The sequence below is a fragment of the Poecile atricapillus genome, chromosome Z (genome assembly GCF_030490865.1).
Source record: "Poecile atricapillus isolate bPoeAtr1 chromosome Z, bPoeAtr1.hap1, whole genome shotgun sequence".
NCBI lineage: Eukaryota > Metazoa > Chordata > Aves > Passeriformes > Paridae > Poecile > Poecile atricapillus.
This window is the reverse complement of record NC_081289.1, coordinates 84,687,606-84,711,175: the sequence shown is the minus strand read 5'-3', so window position 1 is coordinate 84,711,175 and position 23,570 is coordinate 84,687,606. Positions and strand designations below refer to the sequence as shown.

General features: G+C 38.8%; 1 protein-coding gene across 2 annotated transcripts in view; it reads left to right on the top strand.

Moving 5' to 3' along the window:
- RORB (RAR related orphan receptor B) overlaps positions 1–23,570 on the top strand; it is a 128,224-nt gene that overhangs the window by 94,169 nt on the left and 10,485 nt on the right. For both annotated transcript variants that reach the window (XM_058825940.1, XM_058825939.1), the window contains exons 2-5: positions 446–531; positions 4,827–4,968; positions 7,954–8,355; positions 23,319–23,440. In XM_058825940.1, coding sequence (XP_058681923.1) covers positions 446–531; positions 4,827–4,968; positions 7,954–8,355; positions 23,319–23,440 — 752 coding nt within the window. The remainder of the gene's footprint in view (positions 1–445; positions 532–4,826; positions 4,969–7,953; positions 8,356–23,318; positions 23,441–23,570) is intronic.

Below are 23,570 nucleotides of genomic sequence, written 5' to 3'. Positions count from 1 at the left end.
ACGTAATTTGAAGAAAGTGAAAACTTCATCATCTCTACTCTGCTTTAAAAAGGGCATCAAAATACACTACATATTTCTACCTCAGAAAAATGGAAAGTCACAAATATTCAAAGTATGTAAGAAAGGACAATCCAGATTATTGTTTAGGACTCCTAATGGCAGTCATTAGCAATTAAAAAAGGAATATGAGAAAAAACTTACTAATTGTAAGATATTTTAAAATGTTGAAAAGTTTTGGGGGATGTAACAGAAACTACATAATGTGAAGTATTTAAAATTTGCCAAACCAAGGTATTCAGAAACAGACATACAATACAAAATATTTTTATTTTGTTGGGGTTCAACTGGTTATCTGCTCTCTATTTATAAAGGTCTCCTTTTGAGAAAAAAAAAGAAATTAAATACAATTATATACCCAAAATATCTGTCTCATTTTCTTTTTCAGCACAAATTGAAGTGATACCATGCAAAATTTGTGGTGATAAATCCTCTGGAATACACTATGGAGTCATCACATGTGAAGGCTGCAAGGTATGAGATTTTAATACAGCACAGTCATCATCATTTGCATTAGCCTCAGGCACCTGTGTACAATGATATACTCTTACAAGCTTTCAAGCAAGTGGTTCCAAAGGCTGCAAAGCCTGCTGCTGATAAAGATGCTCTTCATGCCCAATTTTCTTAGTTGCATTCCATTTTATCAAATAGTCTTTAGAGCTACCTCCTTGTTTGAAACATGAATTAATTACCTCTGATGCAGTGTAAGTGCTGACACCAACAGAGGCTGGCAACTGTAAGCCACACCTGTTCTACCTTAAATCAGCTTTGAAAGAGGTGGATTTCTTATCTTGTTTCCTATACAACCGGTGTAGCATTACAGTTGGCATGTTACTTCTGGTCAGCCTTTTTTAAGAGCTTACAGGTGTGAATTTGGTCCTTTTTTATCTCCTTCTGCACAATCTGCAGACCAAATTGTAATCTCCAAAAGAAAGAATTCCTCTACATTATAAGCAGTGTAAAAGGGTCCTTTGTCATCTTCTTCATAGGCTTTAGTGCTGGGGCAATTGCTGGGAACTGTAGGTTAAAGAAAAAGGGCAGATGGGGGAGATGTATAGACTTGCTGCTTAGACATATCAACATATTATCTCAGGCATTAGTTCAAATGGCACAAACCAAACCCAAGCAAAGAGAAGAAAGGCTTCAATTTTCAATTTTAAAAATTGTCTGTGATTTTATTTTCTAAGGAATTACATTATTATTCATGACAAATCAGAATCTCATACTGCACGTTGGTATTTCAGTTTTAATTATAAATGGGAAATTGCAAAGATTGCAAAGGAGAGGCGGCATCTCTGATTTCTTGTATGTGGAAATACACAAACTGTCGTGCTTGAAAATGGGTGCCTATTTGAAGAGTGAAATCATAAGTCTGTACCTAATGCTTTACAAAGTATTAGAACAGCTGAAAAATCTGAAAATTTGGATGCACTCATTTGCAAAAGAAGTATTTTAATGCTAGTTTAATTGAGAACCAATATAGTGGTAAAGACCAGGGGGGTTTTCAGGAGCATTAACAATTGTAAGCAGAACAATTTGCAGTGTGTCTTTGTCTTAATGTGGCACTGGACTAGAAATAACCATCTTCTTATGACAACCACATGAAACAGGATTAAACTAATTGATCTGATACTTCCAGAACTGGCACAAAAGCTATGGAAGAAAACTACTTTAAGCAGGAAAAAAACTATCTTCTCTCAGTACTCAGAGCCCACAGACTGTCTAGGGGTATAGTCTTCCCTAGAAGTAATTAGGGTTAATGCTGGCTCTTGTGTGTGCCTCAAGAGGAGATGACACCACTGTGCTCTGTGAGTAGACTGCTTATTGAGATAAAGAGATTCTCTTCCACTTATAACAGTTTTAACCCTGTTGGGTTTGTGCCAGTTTTGCTGTATCAGATCAATTAGTCTAATCTTGTTTTGTGAGCCTGTGTGAAAAAAAGGTGTCGGTTTTTCACATCATTTCCACTGGGAGGCATCTCAGTCTGTCAGAGCTCCCTGTTAAGTTCTGGCAGTGCAGCTCTGCTATCCATTTAAGCATTTCAAGTTTCCCAGCATTTAAATAGCTATTCACTCGGCCTGCACGCTGGTAATTTCTGGCTCTTTTTGTCTCAGTTTTTTGGAAACCTACAATGATTAAGAATGGAGGCCATGCATGGAAGACAGAGGTTAGAATCACTCCACAAGCATGCACACGTTGAGCCAGGCACCAAGCAGCCACAGCATTTCAGGATATGCAATCCAAGATTTACAATGCCAGTGGCAGTGCTACAAACTTCAAGGAATAGAAAATCCTTTAACTCAGTGTGCCTACATTAGCTATGCTGCTGAAAATCCAAATTCTAAGTGCTAAAGGATCGTCCGAAACATTACTGTTGGTTTGTATGCATGCCTGCCTTATGCTGAACATGCATATGCCATGGACCTGCTGGACCCACGGAGTCTGCAGCTCTGACACTATTCTTATGGAAAGAGTGAGAAGACTTAAAGATGAGTTTATATCACATCTATCTCTGCAGCTCCTTCTTCACTAGGAAGCCTTTTATTCTTTCTCGTGCCTGCCCCCAAAACAAAGTACTCTGTACCACTGTTTTATCACAGATTAGAAAGTAGTTCATTCTGTGATTTCCTTTCTCAGACTGGCTGTTGCTGGTGGGTGAAGTGATTTGTTCAAGAAAGACTTGTTGTCCATGTTGGAAGTACTGGGAAATCAGCATTTCACTCTTTAGCTCCTCAGTAATGAAATGCATCTTCCTTCCACATAAATGGAATTATTCTGATGTAGAATAATGTATCCAAATCTATATAAAGATACCATAAAAATAAAATTAATGGATTATCTCTACTTTATAAGACAACACTTAGATTTTATGTGGGAGAATGAGAACATAAAATTCTCCTCCAAAAAATTAATTACCTGCTGTAAATCAATTTTCTTATGTAACCCTTGATACATAATATGGTCCTTTTTTCCTAAGGAGGGTAAAGATGAAACAAATTCCTCTGAGATGAGATCAACCTTAAAGAGAACAAAAAGTACTGCAGGAGAAGGCATTGTCAATGCAAAATGATTGTGCGTGTTTTTTTAACATTACTGAATTAATTTGATCTCTGAAATCCATAGATGCTGCTAAAATCTAAAAACAGAAAACAGAAAACCCTTCACAAGTCAAAACCAAGACTGGCTATAACGTTCACCAGAGGCATCTGCAATTAGCATCCATCTAGTCTTAAATTAAAGGCACCTCTACTATATCTGGGAAGTTTTGCTCAGCTAAGATCAGTTAAGCTTCCACCAGTAGTTTTCAGAGAGTTCCCCCCAAAGGGCACTTATTTTCTTAAAAGTACAAATCGTAAACTTTAATTTCTATTTTGGATAAACTGTAATCACTGATAGAACAAGCTCGAGCCAGTTCCAGTGGGTCTCTATGCTTGACTTTCTGAACTAGCACTGCCGGTGTCCTTGGTGGAAAGCCATGCCTGTCACTGTCATGGACACGCCACACCACCCTCATTCATCTGGCCAGGACCTGAGCAAGAATTTGTGTATAAACTGTAGCAAGTGAATGGAGGCCTGTAGTACTGTTACCATGTGACTTTGTCCATTGCTCAGTATTAGCATCCAGCAGCCTATGCAGAGATACACTAGTTTTTCCTGATAAATGAAATCAGCTGTTGCTTTCTGGCTTCATTCCAGGGTGTTTGAAAGGCATAAGCATTTTGGTGTCACTTCTGGTGACTGGTGTAACTGCAGTAATGGTATTTCTGCTGTTTCACTACTCATAGCCTCCTGCAGTCACCAGGCTATCCATCAGCTTTCCCACCACAACCTGCAGCTTCTTGCATTTAAAGTTGCCAGACTGGTTAGGGACCTTCTCTGTTTTTTTTTTCTCTCTGGACTTGCAGATGCTCTTGACTTTTTTTTCTTATTATTTATTTATTTATATATTTAATATCAATCTATTTCTTTTTGTTTCTCTTCACCCCGTTTTCATTCCTCTTGTCACCTCAGCTGCTTCACGTCACTTCTACCATAACAGTGCCCATTGGTGCCACTCTTGGCACCACCTCATAGCAGCTGGAAGCTCATAAGGACTCCAGTGTATGTACTTCCCCTCTAGCCCTCAGATCTCTAGACAAACAGCCTGTGGAAAATGCCATTGCATTCTCATGGTAGTATCTAAAGGTGTTGCTTTCTCCTTTGTGTATTGGCTTTACTTGATACAGTCATTATATCCTAGTGCTTTTGTGAAGACTGAATTTTAATTACTTCACTCCTGAATCATATGCCTCTCCAGATCAGATCAACATTTGCCAAGTTGAAGTCTTGCTGAACAGCAGACTTCAGCTTCTCATGCTATGTGTACACAGTAACAGTTACCACTCTCTTCATTAAAGGGAGAAATGTCAAAACAAGTACTTTGAAGTCATCTCTTACAAACGCTGACAAGTTTTTCCTCTATTAGGATCAAGTATTAGACAATACAGGGTCATTACTCCAAAATAAAAATGCATTCTGTAATGTTATTTAGGTTTTAACAAAGTAGAATTATATTCTTTACAGAATACACAGAATACCTTATTATAATTAAATGTTCTTTACTACAATACTATCATACCTGCAGAGCTGGAGCATAAGTAGCAGTGCACTAAATGAGAGTTTTCTGCAATTGTTTGCATGCTTCTGTCTGTGTGTGTGTCCACATGCGTGCACACGCACATAAATATGCTTGTGGTAACACTTGGTCTTTCCTGCTCTCTTGCCCCAAGGGATTTTTTCGGAGGAGTCAGCAGAATAATGCATCCTATTCCTGTCCAAGACAGAGAAACTGTTTAATTGACAGAACCAACAGAAATCGTTGCCAACACTGCCGACTGCAGAAATGTCTTGCCCTGGGAATGTCTCGAGATGGTAAGGAGTCAAATTCCTGCTTCACATCTAAGCCCTTTGAAATTTTTCCTCACTGCTGACTTACTTAAACTCCCTGTAGATTTCTGCAAAGAGAGAGAGGAGAAGCTCTGTGCTTTGTAATGCGTACACTGTGAGGCGATCTTTGCCATCCGGTTAACAAAGAAGGCTATTTTCATGGGGAGGGGTGGGGATAAATCACAAAATGGAGACCAGTATTAGTTTAGAACAGAAAGAATACGTTATTCTAATCAAAAGCACAGAGTACTGAAAGGTCACCTCTGGAGAGGTGGGTTTATATTAAACATTACATTAAACATCAGCATTTACCTTAACATTTAATATCGGTGTGTGAAAGCATCCATTTTCCTGAGATCTCTAAAGGTCTGGTAGTAAGGAGGTGCAACCCAACAGAAATTTACACCTTGATAGCGTTGTGTTTCTGATTGTATTATTCAGAGCTCGGCCAAATATAGTGCATTGGAAGAAACCCCATTTCTTTTACTTGCATGCTGCCTCCTGTCCCTGTCTGGGTCTATAGAAGAACTTCTCCTAATTTAGCACTGAAAATGCTAAAACTCTCCACAATCTATGTCATCTCAGGATCCTGTGGTCCTTGTAGAGCTCTGGTCCACCTTCCAGACTGTGGTGTGATCAGCCAAGTTCAGCAGGCTGAGAGCATGCATCACACCAAAACTGCAGACCATGGGAGGGTTGGGCAAGGCTGCCCACAGCAGACGTGCCCTAGGCACCACTCCTTGTGCAGGGAGTTTCCAGCTCAAAAACAGGTTTTATATAATAAGAAAGTATTAGAAGAAAATGTTCTGATTTTTAAAAGCAGTTTATATTAATTTCATTTTTCTGGAAGCAGTTTTCTCTCCTAAAAGGTTTACACAAAATGTGTATTTTGAAATTAAGTTATCAATGGAGAAGTTACTTAAAGAGCTATTTATTTATTTAGACAGTCCACAGGCTATAAACTTGTATAAAATTTGGGCCATAATAGGTCTTCTTCTACCTCAGTGTGTCTTATGTGCCACTGAAATTGCTTACCACTCTCTCCAATCTGGGAGAGGCCTTGCAATCTGGCCTTTAATCCATGAATTCTTTTTGGTCCTAGCATCCAGTTTACTTGACACCTTAGCTCCTTCATGGTGATTAAAGAAGTAACATTTCAGCAATTTAACAGCACATGCTTTCCTCCTGAAAGTAGTATCTTCCAATGATATAAGGTATCACAGGAGCGTTTTAATTTGACTGACAGTGTCATCTTCCCAACCAGTAATTCAGAGACCAGTGCAGAGAGGCAAAATGAGTGATTCTTCCAACAGTATCACTTTGTTTTCTCATAGTTTATGTAAGGGTCTTTATGATTGCTTAGGATTAAGAATATTAAGAGCACTTGCAATTCTACAATTGACTATGTGAATTTTTTTACAGAAAACTTTAGTTTGATTTTTACCTCTCAGCCATGTAATAAATTCATTTTTATCATGAAGAGGCAGGATGCTAATTGACAGCAGCTGGAGAATCCAATTAATGAATATATAATGAGGATAAACAGTGGATATTTGGTTTTATTACTGAGGCCCTAAATTTGAAGAAAGTACATAGTTGCATTATTTAAAATACAGTCACTGTATATTGTTCATAAGGGTATGCAGCATACCATGCACTGATTCCAGGGGCAGGCTGGGCATTACTGAGTTCGTGAGTTTGTGTGAAGTAGCTTGTAGCCTGAGTGTAAGGCTGCAACTAAAATGAGGTTGTCAATAAGAAAAAAACCCTCTTGGTGTAAAAAAAAAAAAAAAAAAAAAGAAAATAAAGCAGATGCCACCTTGTTGTTCTGGCACTGTATTTTCATATTATGCTCTATTTTTTCTGTTCTTTTTCTTGATGGAAGAATTTCATATTTATCCACACACAGGTTCAAACCCTTCTCAAGGGCTAAATGAGAGTCCCTTGCTAATAAATATGATTCTGAATTGATCCAAATTTCAGATGGACTGGAAATACACAGTATAGAAAATACACCGTATTTTAACAGGTAGAGTTAAAGTCCCTACCTGTTCTGATGAACTCTGCTGAATGTATCTCCCATTCATTTTAGAGCACAATCAACAACTACCCCTGCTCTAAGATGCCAAGATCTAGCCCACTAGAAGACCAGAATTTGTACAAAGATAAGGTTGGACGGTGATAATCAGCTGTGATCTACTGTATATACAGGCTGTGGATTTATTCCTAGTTCCCCAGCAATCAGCCTGTCACCTTCGAACATTGCAATCTCGGTGTAATGAGCCCTATTTCTGGGGAAAATGGTTTGCCCTCTTATATTTTCCTCCCTTTCTTAACAGAAGGAGTGCATGGATTTGTGCATGCAGATTATTAAAATGGAGATTGCATAAATCCCTAAGACTTTGCTCAGTGGAAAAGATGACATTCATTTGTGCTGTTTACCTTCAAATTTGTTATTTTCCTCTAGGTTCTAACCTCTAAGATTACTTTTGTTAAAATAGGAAGATAACACCCCATTGATAGGATGTGATAATAATGCTTTAGGGCTTGTTTTCACCCAGAATACTAATCTTGTTACTGTACTGTGTAAAGGTTTGTGTGAAGTTAGTAAATGGATATGAAATTACAGACTGTACGTTTCATACAGCTCTGGGTTGTTGTTCAGTGAACACAGAGTTATAAAAGAATGCATGGTCTTTTTAGCATTCAGAGTTGGAAGTGAATTGCTTGACTGAGGCCCTCCTGTCAAATAGGAGTCATTGTTGTCACCTGGAAAATTCAAGTACGCAGTATTTTTTCTTTTATGAGATGTATGTGATGTAAAGCTTTGCATCCTTTCTCATTTCCACAGAAAAAATATGTTTCCACAGCAAAATTAACCCTGAAAGTTAATATCAAAAGAGTGGTGGGGTTGAGGGGGAATCGAAAAAAAATTAAAGACAACGGTGTGCATTGTGATTTGCTTTTCAGCTGTGAAATTTGGAAGAATGTCCAAAAAGCAGAGGGATAGCTTGTATGCTGAAGTGCAGAAGCACCAGCAGCGACTGCAGGAACAGCGGCAGCAGCAGAGTGGTGAGGCAGAAGCCCTCGCCAGGGTTTACAGCAGCAGCATCAGCAATGGCTTGAACAATCTGAATAACGAAACTGGCAGCACCTACTCAAACGGGCACGTCATCGATCTGCCGAAGTCTGAGGGCTATTATAACGTGGATTCTGCCCAGCCCTCCCCAGACCAGTCGGGGTTAGACATGACTGGAATCAAACAGATAAAGCAGGAACCTATCTATGACCTCACCTCTGTACCAAACTTGTTTACCTATAGCTCTTTCAACAACGGGCAATTAGCTCCAGGGATATCCATGAGTGAAATCGGTAAGGAAAATCCTTATTCCTGTAGTGCAATGTGTATATATAAGCTGTGCTCCAGTACTGTCTTCATTAAAATGTCATGCAGGCATTCCATACACAGGTACACAATAGTTACATGTTCACATGTGTGTGTGTGTGCACACACATGCAGAGAGTAAAGGAAAGAAAATCAGTCTGGAACTAATTGACATAATATTAAGGCAGCTCTGTTCTTACTAAAAATTATGCAGTTCTTTACCCAGCAGTTCCTTTCTGTTTATTAAATAGGAGTATCAAAGCAGGTGATGAATCAATCATAACCAAGTGATAATTAGGAAGGGGCTTGTTTCAAATGAGCTCATTACTGGCAGGGTTAAATGATCTCTTCAGCCAACCATCCATATTCTTGTCAACACCCAGCATCCTCATAGCAGCTAATTCTAGGGTACTTACTATGAAAAAGTACCAGTTCATACCTTGGCTGCACAGATGTCAATGCCAGAGCAAGCTCACTAAATTCATAAAGTGCACAAATGCTGAATGTATTTCTCTGGATATCCCTGATTCTCTGCCTGAAGGCCTTGGAGAGCCTGTCCCATGCATTTGTCTTTGAGAAATGAGAGAGACCTCTCTGTGAGGTGAGACTGTTTGAAACACAATGACAAACAGTGATTTTTGGCTAAGGAGGATTTCTGTTCATCTAGTGCTTGTAGTTGTATTTCACCAAAGCCACTGGAAGTACTGCTTATTTACAAAGAAATAACATGAGCAAAGACTGGCATCCTAATTAGGTACCTGAAGAAGTGAAATATGCTGAATCAGTTGTGGCTGAGAACTTAATCAAAGGGTAACACTTTGTTAATGGAATTTAATTAAAAAGAAAGAAGAAGGAAAAAATGTAATCTTCGAGAGCACTCCTAACAAACTAATTCATTTGAAATAATGAAAAAAACTGGTAGTTCTGGCCTGACTTTGCTGTCTCATGTACATGGATGTACACTGAGATGTAAATGTGTGTGCTCAGACCTGCTGAGGACCCTGGAGATGTGGCCTCCACTCAATTTAGATTGCAGTAGTGGGATATATAGTAGTTACTGTCTGATAAAGAAATGAAGTTGCAGCTAAAATCGATGGGATGTTTTCTGCCCATATGTGCTCATGTGTAGGGGGATCCATAACATATTTTGTGCTTCAGTTGCAAATTATACAGGATAAAGTTAAACTTTTCTGCCACTCTGTTTATTAGGACATGTTTTATTATCATAATTGTCCTAAGCCACTGTCCAGTAAAACTATGCACCCACTGTGTAGGATTAGAGATGAACATTTGATCCAAATTCCCTCTCAGCTGTCATGGCCAAATGAATATTACTCATATTGCGCATGTGTGTGCATACCTCAGTCCTGCAGCAGTGGATCACACTACTGCAGACCAGCTGAGAGGCAGTTTGAGCAGTCCTAAAGAGCTGTTTCCCTGCAGACCCAGCACCAAAGGGAAGTGTTTCCTCAGAGGAGGTGCAGAAGTGGAGGAGTTCTGATAGTCCACGAGTTCGGCTTTGTGCTCAGTTACAGAAATGAGTGCAAAGACAGAATCTAGCCATGGGACTGTATCCTTATTGGCTGGAGAATCCCCCTGAAGCCAATGGGACCTTTTGACTTCAGAGAATCAAAGTTTTATCTTTTTAATTTAAATCAATTTAAGTTTTACATCTTGCAGATTCACTTAGAAATAATGTGCCATTCTTAGTTTTTCACCCATTTTTTTTCTCTCCGAGCTCTAAACCATCCAGCCCTAAATCCACCCCATATTTCCAAGTTTTTCATCCTCTTCTGAAGCACACAAAGCAGGAAAAAGCCCAGAGCAGAGGGAGTGCTGCATAGGAAATGGCCTGTCTCTGAGCTGACAGAAAAATTCAGAGGCTCTGGGATTTGCCTCTCTTCTTTTTGAAATTGAAACTAGGGCTCCTAAATTGCTACGATTTTACACAAGTACTGCCTTCTGTCATTTGTGGCACCTACAGCAGAGGGGTAAGGGTGACAGTGAGAGATAATGTGGTGTAGCAAATCAGATGACACAACTGGAAGAGGTGCACCATAAAATATTTGGATTAGTGCACAGGCAAATGATGTTTTCAGTGTTTAAAAAGAAGTAGAAAATGCCTCTTAATGCTGCAGCGGATTGTTGGACCATCTGTAAAGTTGCAGTCTTGCAATCCTTGGGTGTACCGATTTCATATTGTAGTCTCCTTAAATCTCTCTGCAGAATTGCCTCTCACTCCAGTGACATTTAGGAATAAACTCAGCTTATGCTAAATAGACATTACTGCTTTTAACTGTTAGATGAAATCATATGGAATATATAGAAGATAGAAAAGCTATACTACATTGATCCTTGTGGCTGATAGAAATTTCTTTGTACCAACATGTCTAGTGATCTGGTGAACCACTAAGTATCCCAGATCATGATAGGTCTTTTATGCACTGAATATTTTCTACCAGACAGAAACTTCCAGTCTTAGCTTTCTTCAGGCCCTCGCATTCTTCAAATAAATATATTTCTATAAGCACAACCTCAGCTGCCACTTGACTGAGTGCAACCATCTTATTTTTTTTTTCCTCATGAATGAATGTGTGGGAACTTCTTTCATCCTTGAGTTCCTAGAAGTTACTGTAAGCTCTCCAAGGAGCAGACTTCTTCACAAGCACTGAGAACAAAAGTTGTCTGTGCAATTTCTGCATTAAATGTCAACCAAAATCTAATTCACTTACTCCTTTGGTGTTAATGCTTTGCTTGTTTCAAACTCATTTCTCTCCTGGGGAGGGCATTTTTTATTAAGATATAGTTGACTGTACACTTCCAAGTCTGAATCTCATTTTCTCTTTCTTGTTTTTCTAATCTTTTCAATCCTGTCACATTATGTCTCAGTCTTCATTGATGCTTTGTGACTTCTTTCAGTTTAGAATTGTCTCTTAACATAATTAGCGTGCTATGAACCTTCCCGTTCAGATTATTATGAAAATGTTAAATGCTTGTAAAACAAGTCCTAATAATGGTCCCTGCTGCACCTGACTGAAATACTTGCTGCAATTGCATATATTACATTTAGTATTTATATTTGGCTTACTATCTAACAGTAAGTTTTCTGTAAAATCCAAGTAAAAAGTCTTCCTTTCACTGTCAGTTTGATTCAGTTATAAAAATAATATTTTCTAAGATACTCTATGACATAATTTACATGCTCTTCTTCACATGTTAATTTTCTAGTTCCACCAAAAAGTAATCTAAATGGTTAGAGCTACTTTGATCTTTAACAGTTCTATGCTTTAATTTGAATGTGAAAGTGTTCTTTTTCACGAACATACATTCATCTACAGAAGACTTTGTAGTGGAAATGGAAATTGTTCAACTTAACTGTTTTGAAATGCAAAATTTTTTACACAGCAACTGTTTTGACACATAGTATTAGAATGGAACAGCAAGGAAAATATAGCTTATCTTGTATTGCATGCTTACTGGTATTTATATACTGTGCCAGCAAGTAGGAGCAGGAGAAATACATGCTGACAGATCAAAGTTATACAGGGCTCTGTCACACGTACTTAGTATTATTGTATTTTTCCAAATTAGTTAAGTAGACCAATTATCTGCCCATTATCTGATCTCTGTGAGAAGCAGGATAGGCAATACCTCCTATGAAAGAGAGGGTTAACTATAACAAAAAGCATTTTCAGATACAGTCACAAATTTCTCATGTAGCTGTCAGAATTTACGATGAAGAGAAGTTGTACAAAATCAGGTAGTTCCCCATTAGGCGCACCCCTCATCAATATTCCACTTCCTGTTACCAAAAAAAAAAACTCAAAGCATAAAGACGCCACTCCAAAGCCCATGAATACACATACAGGAGCAGAACCTCAACTTGTCATCAAATGCATTTCCAATCCAGACCCCTTTTCTTTAAAGGGGAGTATTTTTGTCCTAAAGTCAAAGCATCTTGTTGGACACTTGATACAGATTTGAGTGGACAGAGCACAAAGTAGGTGAGGTGCAGTGACCAGATGAGTTAGGCAGGCTCTGTCACTGCCTGTCATGGGTGGCATGATTCAGTATGTTCCACCAGCCAGTGATGCTGCCAGCATGGGAGACAGCCATATCCCAAGGGCTCATGCTGCCAGGGACTTGGCAGCATGATCCTATTTCTCCATGACCACTGTGCCATCTACACATCTGGGAAGGCAGAAATTATGCTGTGGGATCTCAAACCATGGGGTGAAATCTGCTTGCCTTGTCAAAAGCAAAAATTTGGTCATTTGCAGAATGGCTTTCTCCTCACACAGCACATCACCAGAGGTCAGCTGGTAGGTGGGAAATTCTGAAGTGAAAAGGGAGCTCCAGTTCCCGATGGCAGTGCTTGCTCCCAAGTGTGGGTTTAAATTAGGAGTCAGAAAAGGCTTATTTTTAGACTTGGTGAAATTAAAAGACTATCTTGTTTAAATATATGTGCATAATATTATCTGCCACTGACCTGAACACTGCATTTTTATCACTAAATAGGTGGCCCCAGTCTTGGTCTGTAAAAGTTAATGGAGAGGCTTCCCTGCCTTAACTGCAGTTGGGATTGGCAGCCTATGATTTCTTAAGGACAAAATAAAATTACTAGCTAACACTGTTGTGGAGAAAACAGATTGGTTAAGCATTCACTGCAAGTCAAGCTAAAGGGTGCCCAGTAGCTGTGTATATGTGGGTAGTTAGTAAGACCCCTCTAGAGTGTACAGGACATCACACAGTCCAGCCTCTATAATTACAGATGAAAGTGTTGTTTACATATATTTGCATGACATTTCTTCATCAGGCCTGTACGAAAGTACCCAGTGGCTTGGAGAATGGCTTACATTCCTACCAGAATTAAAGAAAGGCGAGCTTAAGTTTGACCTTCCCTTTCCCCAGTCCTTCTAAGCCTGTCTTGCTACATATATCTTAGGGTGGGCAGTAATTCCCTAGGACAGATGCCTGATGTGGATTGGAGGAGGCATCACCTGTCTTATATTGTACAGGCACAGCTCTGTTGACTTGGACACAGACTGAAAGTTCATAGTAAAGGAAAACCCTAATTTTTTTTTAAACTTACTCAGGATAGGTATGTAAAAGAAAAGTCCTCTAGGTGACCACAAATTATATTCTGTGCATTTGTAATTTAGTCATAATTTAGCTGGGTTCATACATTCATCTGAGGACCATAATGAACAAATTTGTATTCTGTAAAGTAACTTGATTTCCACTGCTACAAAATTGTACAAGCAGGAGTTATTTCACTCTCTTCCCTTGAAGGGAGATCATCACCTGTAAATATTCTGAAGCCTGTGCTGAAGATCTGTTTGAATTCCAGTCCCACACCTTTCTTCTTTCAGCAGAAATCTTCTCATTAACTTTAGAAGAATTTAGTTTATTCCTCTATGTCTATACTTGTCACAGATATCCACAAAACTTAATGTTGGATATGCAATATATAAATATATATCAGCATCAGACCGATACCTTAAAAAGTCCACTGTGCTTTGGTTTTGAAAGCACTTCTTGATGTGATAAGCACTTCTCTTTGCAAAAGCACTTCTCCAAAGTGATAAGCAATTCTCATTCCTTAACACCCTTCTCTTTATCTCCAGGGTTTGTTCCCTGTGCCAGATCGAGTGCTAACAGACAGCTTTCTGAACATATATTGGTCAACTAGATGCTATTTAAAGGGACACTCCAAACCACCTTCAGAATGAAGTGAGCTCACTAATTAAAGCCCATACCTAAGGTGACAATAGCATCTGTGTTTATGTTCCCTTTACAAAGCCACCACCCACCCTGCAGTGAAACAGAAATTATGTTTTTGTAGTCCTGAATAATGTTCTTCTTCTTCTTCTTTTTCTAGGCCATGGTTTAATATTCCTTCTACCAACATGACAGTCAGAATTTTACAGGGCTGCTGTCTACACCCTGGCAGCTGTATTTAAGAGAAGCAATGTTGCCATCTAGTGATCATTTAAAATACGCAATGTGAATTTTACACACATGCCGTCAGGGCACTCTATCTTAACATCATTACCTATTTAAAGATGACAATCAGAATACATTTATATTTCAATTCTATTCTCATTTCCGTTCACATGACAACACTTAGCACTTCAGCTTGTTTTACAAATGAGCTAAAAATATGCATAGAATGGTATGAAAAACAACCTTATCTATAGCTTACATTTTTAAGCATCATAATATAGTTCTTTAAAGAGATCAAATTTCTAATCCTTTAAATTTATATAAAGTTAATCCTTTTCTCCAAAGACGAAAACTTTTTCTTCAGTGACCAAACTTGGCAAAATATGTTCATTCTACTGAGAGTTCAAAAAAAGCCGTTAGAAATCAACCATTTGTAGCAGTCAAAATATGTAAAACACCAGATCATACATCCCATACATTACCATATATCATGGCAGTCTTTTCAGGAATAACATTGTGCTGTGAATATTGTCAGATTACAAATCACACAGAAAGATCAATGTAAATCCAATGGTGTGATAAGTACTGAGGCACACTGTTGCTGACAGTTGTAAGAATAGATTTTTGGCTGGTTCCCTGTCACATGCTTTGGAGCAGCAGTGTCAATAGCAGAAGAAATTACTTTCTGCAAGTAATGCTCAAAAAAGAAGACTGGAGCAGGTGCCAGAGTACAGAGGGCCTGGGATGTGTGAAAGAACCAGGGTTGTGACTCACACACAGCCCACAAAGAGGCAAACTGCAGACAAGAATTGAGAGGACAAGGAAGTGATGCTTTAGGAATCACTGTAGTACATGGAAGTGGCATGCTATCTGCCAAAATTGCTGTGGTTTGAAATAGTGGTTACTTGTTGCTTTTGTCCTCATCTGCATAACCCCTCTGTGGATTTAATGTCAACTTTGCCATCAATGTCTGGTGTTTCTGGGCAGTCAGCCCCAACAATTACAAAGTAATTGTACTTTGTGTGAGGTTAACCTGGGGTCCCTGTTAAATTTCTTTGTCATCCTGGATGGCAATGGTTGATCATTCCTTAATCCTAAATCACAAGGAAGGCATCAGAAGTTTGGGGCTACAATTTTTTTCTTTCCCAGTGCACATGCTGCATCCTAAGTTTGCTTTTCCAAGGCTACAGTCCAGTTTTGCACACTGTGTGTTTTCTGTCTGCTGGCTTTCATCACTCACTTCATGCATTTCACTACTTTCCACTTTATTCCTGAGAATAAGGTAATTCTGCTTGTTTTGCATTTTGTGATGCTGTTTCCAGCTTCGTAGGTAATGATGTCTTTCATCAGTACATTCAGCTTTTGATATTTTATTTCACAGAACAGCAGCAATTCCTTTATACAAGAGTGAAAAGATATGAGAAAGAATTCAAGTGAAATGCATGAGAGAGGAACATAGACGTGCACAGTGGAAAAATTCAATGTGACAAGACATAGGGCTCAGAGACAAATGCTGAAACTGATTATCAGAACGCAGATTTTATAGTACCATAATCTTCAAGGAATGAAAGTCACATGTAAATGGGAATAGTTAATACAAGATATTAAGGCATGGAGCCCTGTCTTGTGTTCCTTTTTGACTGCATGGATGGCTTTTCTTTTGATCAGTGAAGATTCTGTCATTGCTTATGATAACCAAGTTATTCCGCTTTCTGACACTGTACACTAAAATCACTTTCATCCAACTCATTTGCCACACTACGGGAAAACAGAACCATTGTAGAATGCTTTGTCATTACTTTTTAACATGTTTCTATAGATAGATTAAAATCTTTATAGAAAGCTAATTTGAAGACTGACAGTGAAACAAGTGCTAATAGATATGTTAACTTCTCCCAGCTTTTTGCAGGCTATGACAGGGCAAACCCTCACAAACACGGTTTAAACCAGTAATATTCTAATTATTCCATATATATTTCTCGGTTTAATAGACAGCAATGTTCACTTCAGGTAACATATACTTAATGGTAAAAAATGAAACCACTTTCTTGTTTCAGAACTGTCTCATTTTAATATAAAGGTCTATCCAACCTATGTTGGAAGAAGCTAAGAAACAGCTCATCTCAATAAATTTGTGGTAATTACGGTGCCTTTAGAGTCCATTTGAACTCTAGCTATTTCCTTGGTTTGTGCTTTTGCTGCCAGTTAAATGATTTCTAATTTTTGCCAAATTGGCTGAGTCCTAGGAGAAGTATTACTAAGTAGAGACCATTAAGCATTTAAAAAAAGTCCTCTAGGATCTAACAGAATTTCTGGGTCCATCTTCCTTAAGATAAGGACTTCATTCCATTGTGTTGTCATTTTCCATTGTATTCTTTTTAATATTAAATTATTAGCATTTTTTAGAAAGACAAAGAAAGCACTGATGTATTTTGAAGGAGAGAGAGGCAGTAGAGAATTCACACACATAACAGTTACTCTCTGTGCACTCTGCTCATGATGTTAAGCACTCAGTAACTTAAACGTAAGGAAAGGTTGTTCCTGAATTAAATTCTAGCACTTTTAGTCTCATATGAATGTTTTTATGTTTCATAATAACTTCCTAGGCCTCATATGGTGTAGTGTTACAAATGTATTAAGCAAATAGGGTTATGAAATCAGCTTGTTTTCTAAAGCGAAATACTTTTTGCACTTTGGTGTTGAGAATGCCAGAGACAGATGAAAAATGGAACAAGCTTTTTGCAACCAGTTTCAGGAAAAAATGTTCCTGTTCTTCTGCCAAAAAAAAAAAAAAAAAAAAAAAAAAAAAAAAAAGGCAGGCTTTTCATCCAGTTCATGTTCATGTAAAAAAATTGAGACCTATTATTCATGATTTGAAGAAACCATTGAGCTATTTTTACTTTATTAGCTGTGTCACTGTCTCTACAACTGTCAAAGAACTTAAGAATAATCTCAATTCAGTGAATTCAGTGATTCAGTTTTCAAAAATTTTCATTTTGTAGTCATAATACCCTTGAATTAGCATACAAAAAAGTGTTGATCCAATGCTATCTTGCCAAGTTTTTAGGTCTTAGAACAGAGATTTTATTTAGAATGCCTGTCTGGAGTTTTGTTATGCATGCTTACAGCAGCCAGCCAAAACTGTGATGTTACTGCAGCATTAATTCAAAGTGGATCCCTGCAAGAGCTCAACTTAGGATATAAGCTGAGATAAGCTCTTAGCTACCCAACTGGATCCTAAGGGTAAGTGGCAAATTAAAGATTCATTATTCATTTTAATTGAAGAAGATTATCAGTGTTTTAGGAGCCATACTTCAAAGTTTTCCAGTTCCCTGTGCAAAAGAAGGGAATGCTGAGAAAATCTAGAGTCTCTCCTGGGAAAAGAGAGACAAATGAAAGAACTAAGGAGCCTGTAGGAAACAAATGCTACTGTGGATAATTTCCACTTAGCAGGCCAAATTCACAGCTGGTGAATGTTGTGTGCACTCTGTGGATTACATCCATCCCCACCAGCATTGTACTTGACCTCAAGTTGGAGATTTTCCTCACTATTGTAGCTGGACATCTCTGGATATTGCAAGGAAGTGCCTGAAAAAGGCAGGACTGATTTATCAGCTGACACTAGACCCCTGTGGGTCAGTGGTATGCTGATTTTGATTGCTATCTAGGTTGCAATGTTCAGTTTTTTTGTACGTACCCATATTTAAGCAATTCCTACTCTACTGATGCAATAAATGTTTGAGCAATTGTAGTCTTTGGAGAGTGCCTTTGTGAGGTAACTCTTGAAATCTAAAATAGGAAAGTACAGGGAGAAGAAAGGGAGGAGGGAAGAGCAAACAAAACTGGGAACAGAAAGGGTCATTCTGCAAGCGGTGAGCTGATGTCGCCCTGAAAACTCAGCTTCTGAGCTTGCTAACATAGTTTTCTAAAGACTTTCCCAGGACAGTAACTGTAAACATAGATATGTGTACATTCTTTCTGTTACACGTCTTGTGATGGGCATCTCTCATGGCCAGTGCAGTGGGAAAGTGTTATCCTGACCATCCAATCCCTGGCTGTGGTCAGAAGCCTATAAATCCTGGAGGGAAAAATAAACTCTCTCTTCTCTTCACCACACCTCGACCTGTGTCCGTGTGATCTATTCATCTTCAGCGGCAACAAGCTGTAGTCCCAAGTTTATGTGCTGCTGCTTTTCTCTTGCAACATATGCTTTTGTCCTGTTTTGTTGATAAAATAGGGCTTTCTGTCTCCCCAGTCCTTCTGTCAGGGCTGTGCAATGACTCTTTAGCTACTCTCCAGCTCCAGTGAAATGATGCAGCAGTCTCAGACACTTGAGTTCCTACAAGTTTTGGAGGAGTGACTACTCAGTAGGCAAAGGAGATAGACAACATTAGGGAAAGGCAGAAGCCACAAGCCAGTCCCACGTTCACCCCCGAAGGCAGTGGCTGATGACCAGTCAGGCAGAGCACACTGGTCCCTTGTTCACACACATGATGCCCTGTTACCCACCCAGACGCTGGGGATGGAAGGTCAGGCGGGGGTGGCAAGTGGTATTTGATGCATTAAAAAATGGATTTTTTATGCAAAAAAATGGGGATCCAAGTTTGTCACACCAACTTTTCTGTATAGCTTCCTTCGCTGGGCACAGTCCTCACAGAATCAAGTCTCTTGGTCCTGTCTTCTGTTTTAGGTAGGCCAGGACAAATGTAAAAACATTTCTTTTCCTGAAACAGCATTGGTATCTCATGGTCCTCTTCAGCTTGTACAGATGTACAATTTTCATCTTCATCTGGACATCTACTACACATTAAATTTTCAAATTTTTTTAACTGCTGCATTGCAAATTCCAATTAAACTATCTACCCATTGGTCTGGCACCTCTCAAGGCCTCACTAGGCCTTGCTGCAGGTAGGGCAGCATGCCCTGTGCTGCGTGGAGCAGGGACCAGCCTGACCTCTCAGGTTGTGCTCTATAGCAGTGCCAACAAACACCATCTGGATTTCCTTGTCCTCTAAGAACATATGAGTCTCTACAGCTAGAATAGCAGGCCATTATAGAAAACCAGTCAGAGACATGCAGAACAGTGATAAAATACAAGTGGACTTCCCATGATGTATTTTGTTTGAGCATTTCTGGTTTTTGAAACCATTGGTTACAATTATTGACAGTGTCCTTGACTGAATATCTTGTTTCTGGTTTATCACTCTGGAAGAAAGTACTTCTTTCCAGATTTGATTTTTTTTTTTTTTTTTAATTAAGCAGAGCATTTGTAGAATAAGTGTCTGCTTTTCAAGAAAAGAATTCAAGGTATAATACTAATACTAAGATACTAATACTAAGAAAATACTATTTTTCTAATAATACAGTACTAAGAAATTCTAAAAAATACTAAGAAAATATTCATTTTCCAATAATCCAATACTATGGAAACCTCAAATTTAGAATCAAGCTGCCTAACGCAAATGCCTCCACATCCTAGTGTATATCAGAGTTTGGATACTGGGAACATTATTTTCTGTGGGCCATGTTTCCCAGACAGAGTCAATCTGCCAGGATATGCTGTGATTTTCATGTATCAAGTGATCAAGATAGGAGATTTAGCCCTAATGTAATAAACCCAGTATGCAGGCAAAAGGGGAGGGGTAAAGCACCTAGTCTACATTTGTGTTTATGTACAGTGGCAGATAGATAAGCTTTACAAATCCTGCAATTTACAGGCTGGTGGTGTACTGTCATCCAGGCTCAGGAATTCTTTCCATTAGAATTACTAATTTTCATTCTATAGTGGGAGCACTTGGTCCTTAGAAAATAAAATATTGCAGACTGAGTCTCACACCCATGTGTCCAGAATCATCTCTTTTCATACAGCAAACCTGTTGTAACTTAACACAGAATGGGAGCTGACAATATTTCATGTAGAAATGCAGTTTACATTGAAGTCACAAGAATAGAGTTATCTTTTGTAGTCCTTGGAGTCCATCCAAACAGGATTTCTAGCTGTGTCCATGAGGTTACCGAGTGGTAAGGGACCCTTGAAATCTATGGCCCAAGATTTTTGAAAGTAAAATCAACCCAAAGTCAAGACTTGATATGAAGTAATTGTTGTCCTCTAGCCTGGAGAAGAGGAGGAATATAGCTATTAGATTATCACCCCTGCAAGGTACCTCCACGGGCTTTAGGATTCTGCATCAAGGCAGTGTCTCTCTTCTTGTTGTGCATAGATTTTCTCTTGCTTTCCCCATTGCCCATTACTTTCTATTCTATTAAAAGAAATAATCTGTTGAACTTGGTCTTCAGTGTATTTCAGAGCTTCCAGGTCTCACTAAAATTCATATATTTTGGGTACAGGACTGTACCTGTGATAGGACAGGTTTACATCAGTTGTCATGGATGTTGTTGCCAGTGGTTTAGGAATGTCATTGTTGGGATTTGCCAAGATGTGTACTGACTCCTTAGCAAAACAATGCTAAAATCTGAAAAGGTAAGGTGGAAAAAAAGAAATGCCGCGGTCTGTGAAACCCTTTGAGAGTGACATTCCTTGCCTGTGTTGGATCTTCTGTTGCTGGATCATCTGAGAAGCCAAGACAGGTGTATACTTCTTTTACTTTTTGCATCATGTCAGCTCTGCCACCCACTCATAGGCTGCATTTGCATAAAGCCCCTTCCAGGCACTCCTGCACGGAATGTAAGCAAGCAGCCTCCTTTGCTGAATGAGCAGTTCCATCTCCTCAGAGACCCAGTGTACCCTTTCCATCACACACTCAGCCTTGCCTAGCCTGCGGCACAAGAGTTTCAAGTCTGTCTTGCACCTGATTCCTTTTTGGATGTCAGCATTCAGAGCTGCTGCTTGCTGCGATTGCCCCAGGCCTTTGCACATCTAAATTGGTTTTAATGTCAGCCCAACATAAGCATAAGTATGTAAGGAAAAGATGCATGGGGTAAAACACAGGCTCCCTAGAAAGCCCTGGAGAGTTTCTCAGCTCTTCATTCCTCAGGTAAATACATAAATGCTAGGAAAAGGAGGGGAGCTGAGGAGCTTTGCAGTAGTGTCAAACTGCTAATCAAATATATTTTGAAGTCAGTGAAATCTAAAGGTCTTGTTTCAGATTGTTGACATCAGGTCACCTTATCTGATTAGAAATCTGTGTATGCAGTAATATGAAATTATCTGAGATGCTTATGGTAAGAGAGATGCTCATTTATCTTCAAGATTTTTATTGTAAAATGCAACAGCTTACCATCAAAGGTTAAGATTGCCATCTAACCTTCCATAAAAGAACAGTGTAGATCACTCTATTAATATCCATTCTTGGTTATCTTTAGGTTGGGTCAGTATCAGGAAGCGTAAAGATAGTGTTGATCTGTAAAAGGATACCTGCACAAATTCAATTAGGCAGGTTTTATTTTTCCTACACAAACCTGCAACTTTTTTATCTTCAGCACCTTTCTACTAAGTCTCAGCTTATTAACTGTGAGAGTAGCACAGGCATCTGTCCTTCAAATAGCTAGCAGTATTTACAGGGAACATATACTTCTACATTATTTTTTTCAGCTTCCCTCCTTGCTGATGTTTTTAAGTTCAGTCAGTATTTGGCTAAAGAAGCAGACTTATTTTGGGACTCCAGGCTCCAAATCTCTACACTCTATGCAAACTGTTGAGGATCTGAACAAGTGAACAATGGTTTACCTTGTTCTATTTCCCATGCTCAGGTTTGGCTAATGCATTGTCAGTGTCCTTTTCCCTTTTTTGACAAATGTATTCTGCGCAATGCTGGTTCAGCTGCAAGTTCTTCAGTTCACTTCTGCGGCTTCAACTTTGTTCCTTTGTTTGGCTTAAGCAAAGTTTTCATGCTGAAGCAATGAGCTTCATTAGACATGTAGGTCCCTAAGTTGAAAAATAGGAAATCATCTGTTTTCTGTAATATGTTATATCACAACATTTCAGCTCCTAAGTTAATTAATTCATGTTGGAAGTTTTTGTGAAATTTTTTTCAATCCACTCAAGCGGCTTTAAGGGCAAAGGTCTGCTTTCAAGTACTCGTCTAAGAATTTTCTCATAGTTTTAGTGGGTTTCCAGGGTAACATTGCATTCTTCCTTTTCTGCTTGCATCCTGCATTCCATGTTGTGAAGTAGTTTCTAAGGCTGCAATTTCAGGACAACTTTAAGGTAGCTTAGTGCTGTGTGGGAGATTTATGTCCTCCATCTCTCCTTCTAAACTCCAGGATACTAGTTCTAGCTTTCACCCCTTGATAAAAGAGGCTCCATGTTCTTGCTCATCAAATTCAATCAGAAAATTATCCAGATTAAAGCTTGAGAAAAAAGAGACCTGTTTTCTCTTCTTTAATAAGTTGTGACAAAGTAATGCAAATGTTCATGGCAAGTTCAAGTAGTCAGTCAATTTCTGAGACACCTGGTAGCTCTGAAACACGCTGACCACTGAGTTCAGCAGATTAGTTCTTTCAGGAGAACTAGAAAGAAATGGGCATTGAGGAAAGAAAGCAAACATCTACACACAGCATGGATGTGGACAGGGAGATACTGCCTTTCAGCAGAGATTGCATCCCAAAGCCTGAAGAGGTACCCTGCTGGGGTGATACCAGCAGTGTTCCTTCTCTTCTCTCTTCTCTCTTCTCCAGGCTAGAAGAGTCTACCAGTTACTGCATAGGTTTGGGGCAGACAAAAGCAATTGGGTAAAAAGAGCCTCAAAGCAAAAATTATTTAAACAAACCAAATCACTTTCAGAATAAAGATTCTGTAGAGTTACACAGAAATCATTGTTATTTTCTTCTGCAGAGACACTGTTTATCGTTTGGCTTTGGATTGAATACTGAAACATTTTTCAATAATCAACTGCAGAATTAAAAACAAATGAGAAAGGTAGCATTGAAAAGAAAAGACTGATTTTCTTAAATGCACATTTTCCAACATCTTCAATGTTTTCAGCACTTTGCTGTTGCTGTTCACTGTTTTCATGCAATCTATTTTTTATTCTCCTTTTCACAGACCGAATTGCACAGAATATCATTAAATCTCATTTGGAGACATGTCAGTATACAATGGAGGAATTACATCAGCTAGCATGGCAGACCCACACATATGAAGAAATAAAGGTTTACCAGAGCAAGGTACAATCCTTTAATATGCTTTTTCTTCTGCTTGAAATTGTTAACAGAGTAGTTTATTTGACAGGAGTACACTGATGAGTTTCCTATAGGGCAAAATACACTTTTCAGTACCTTTGGGGAACTGGTTGCT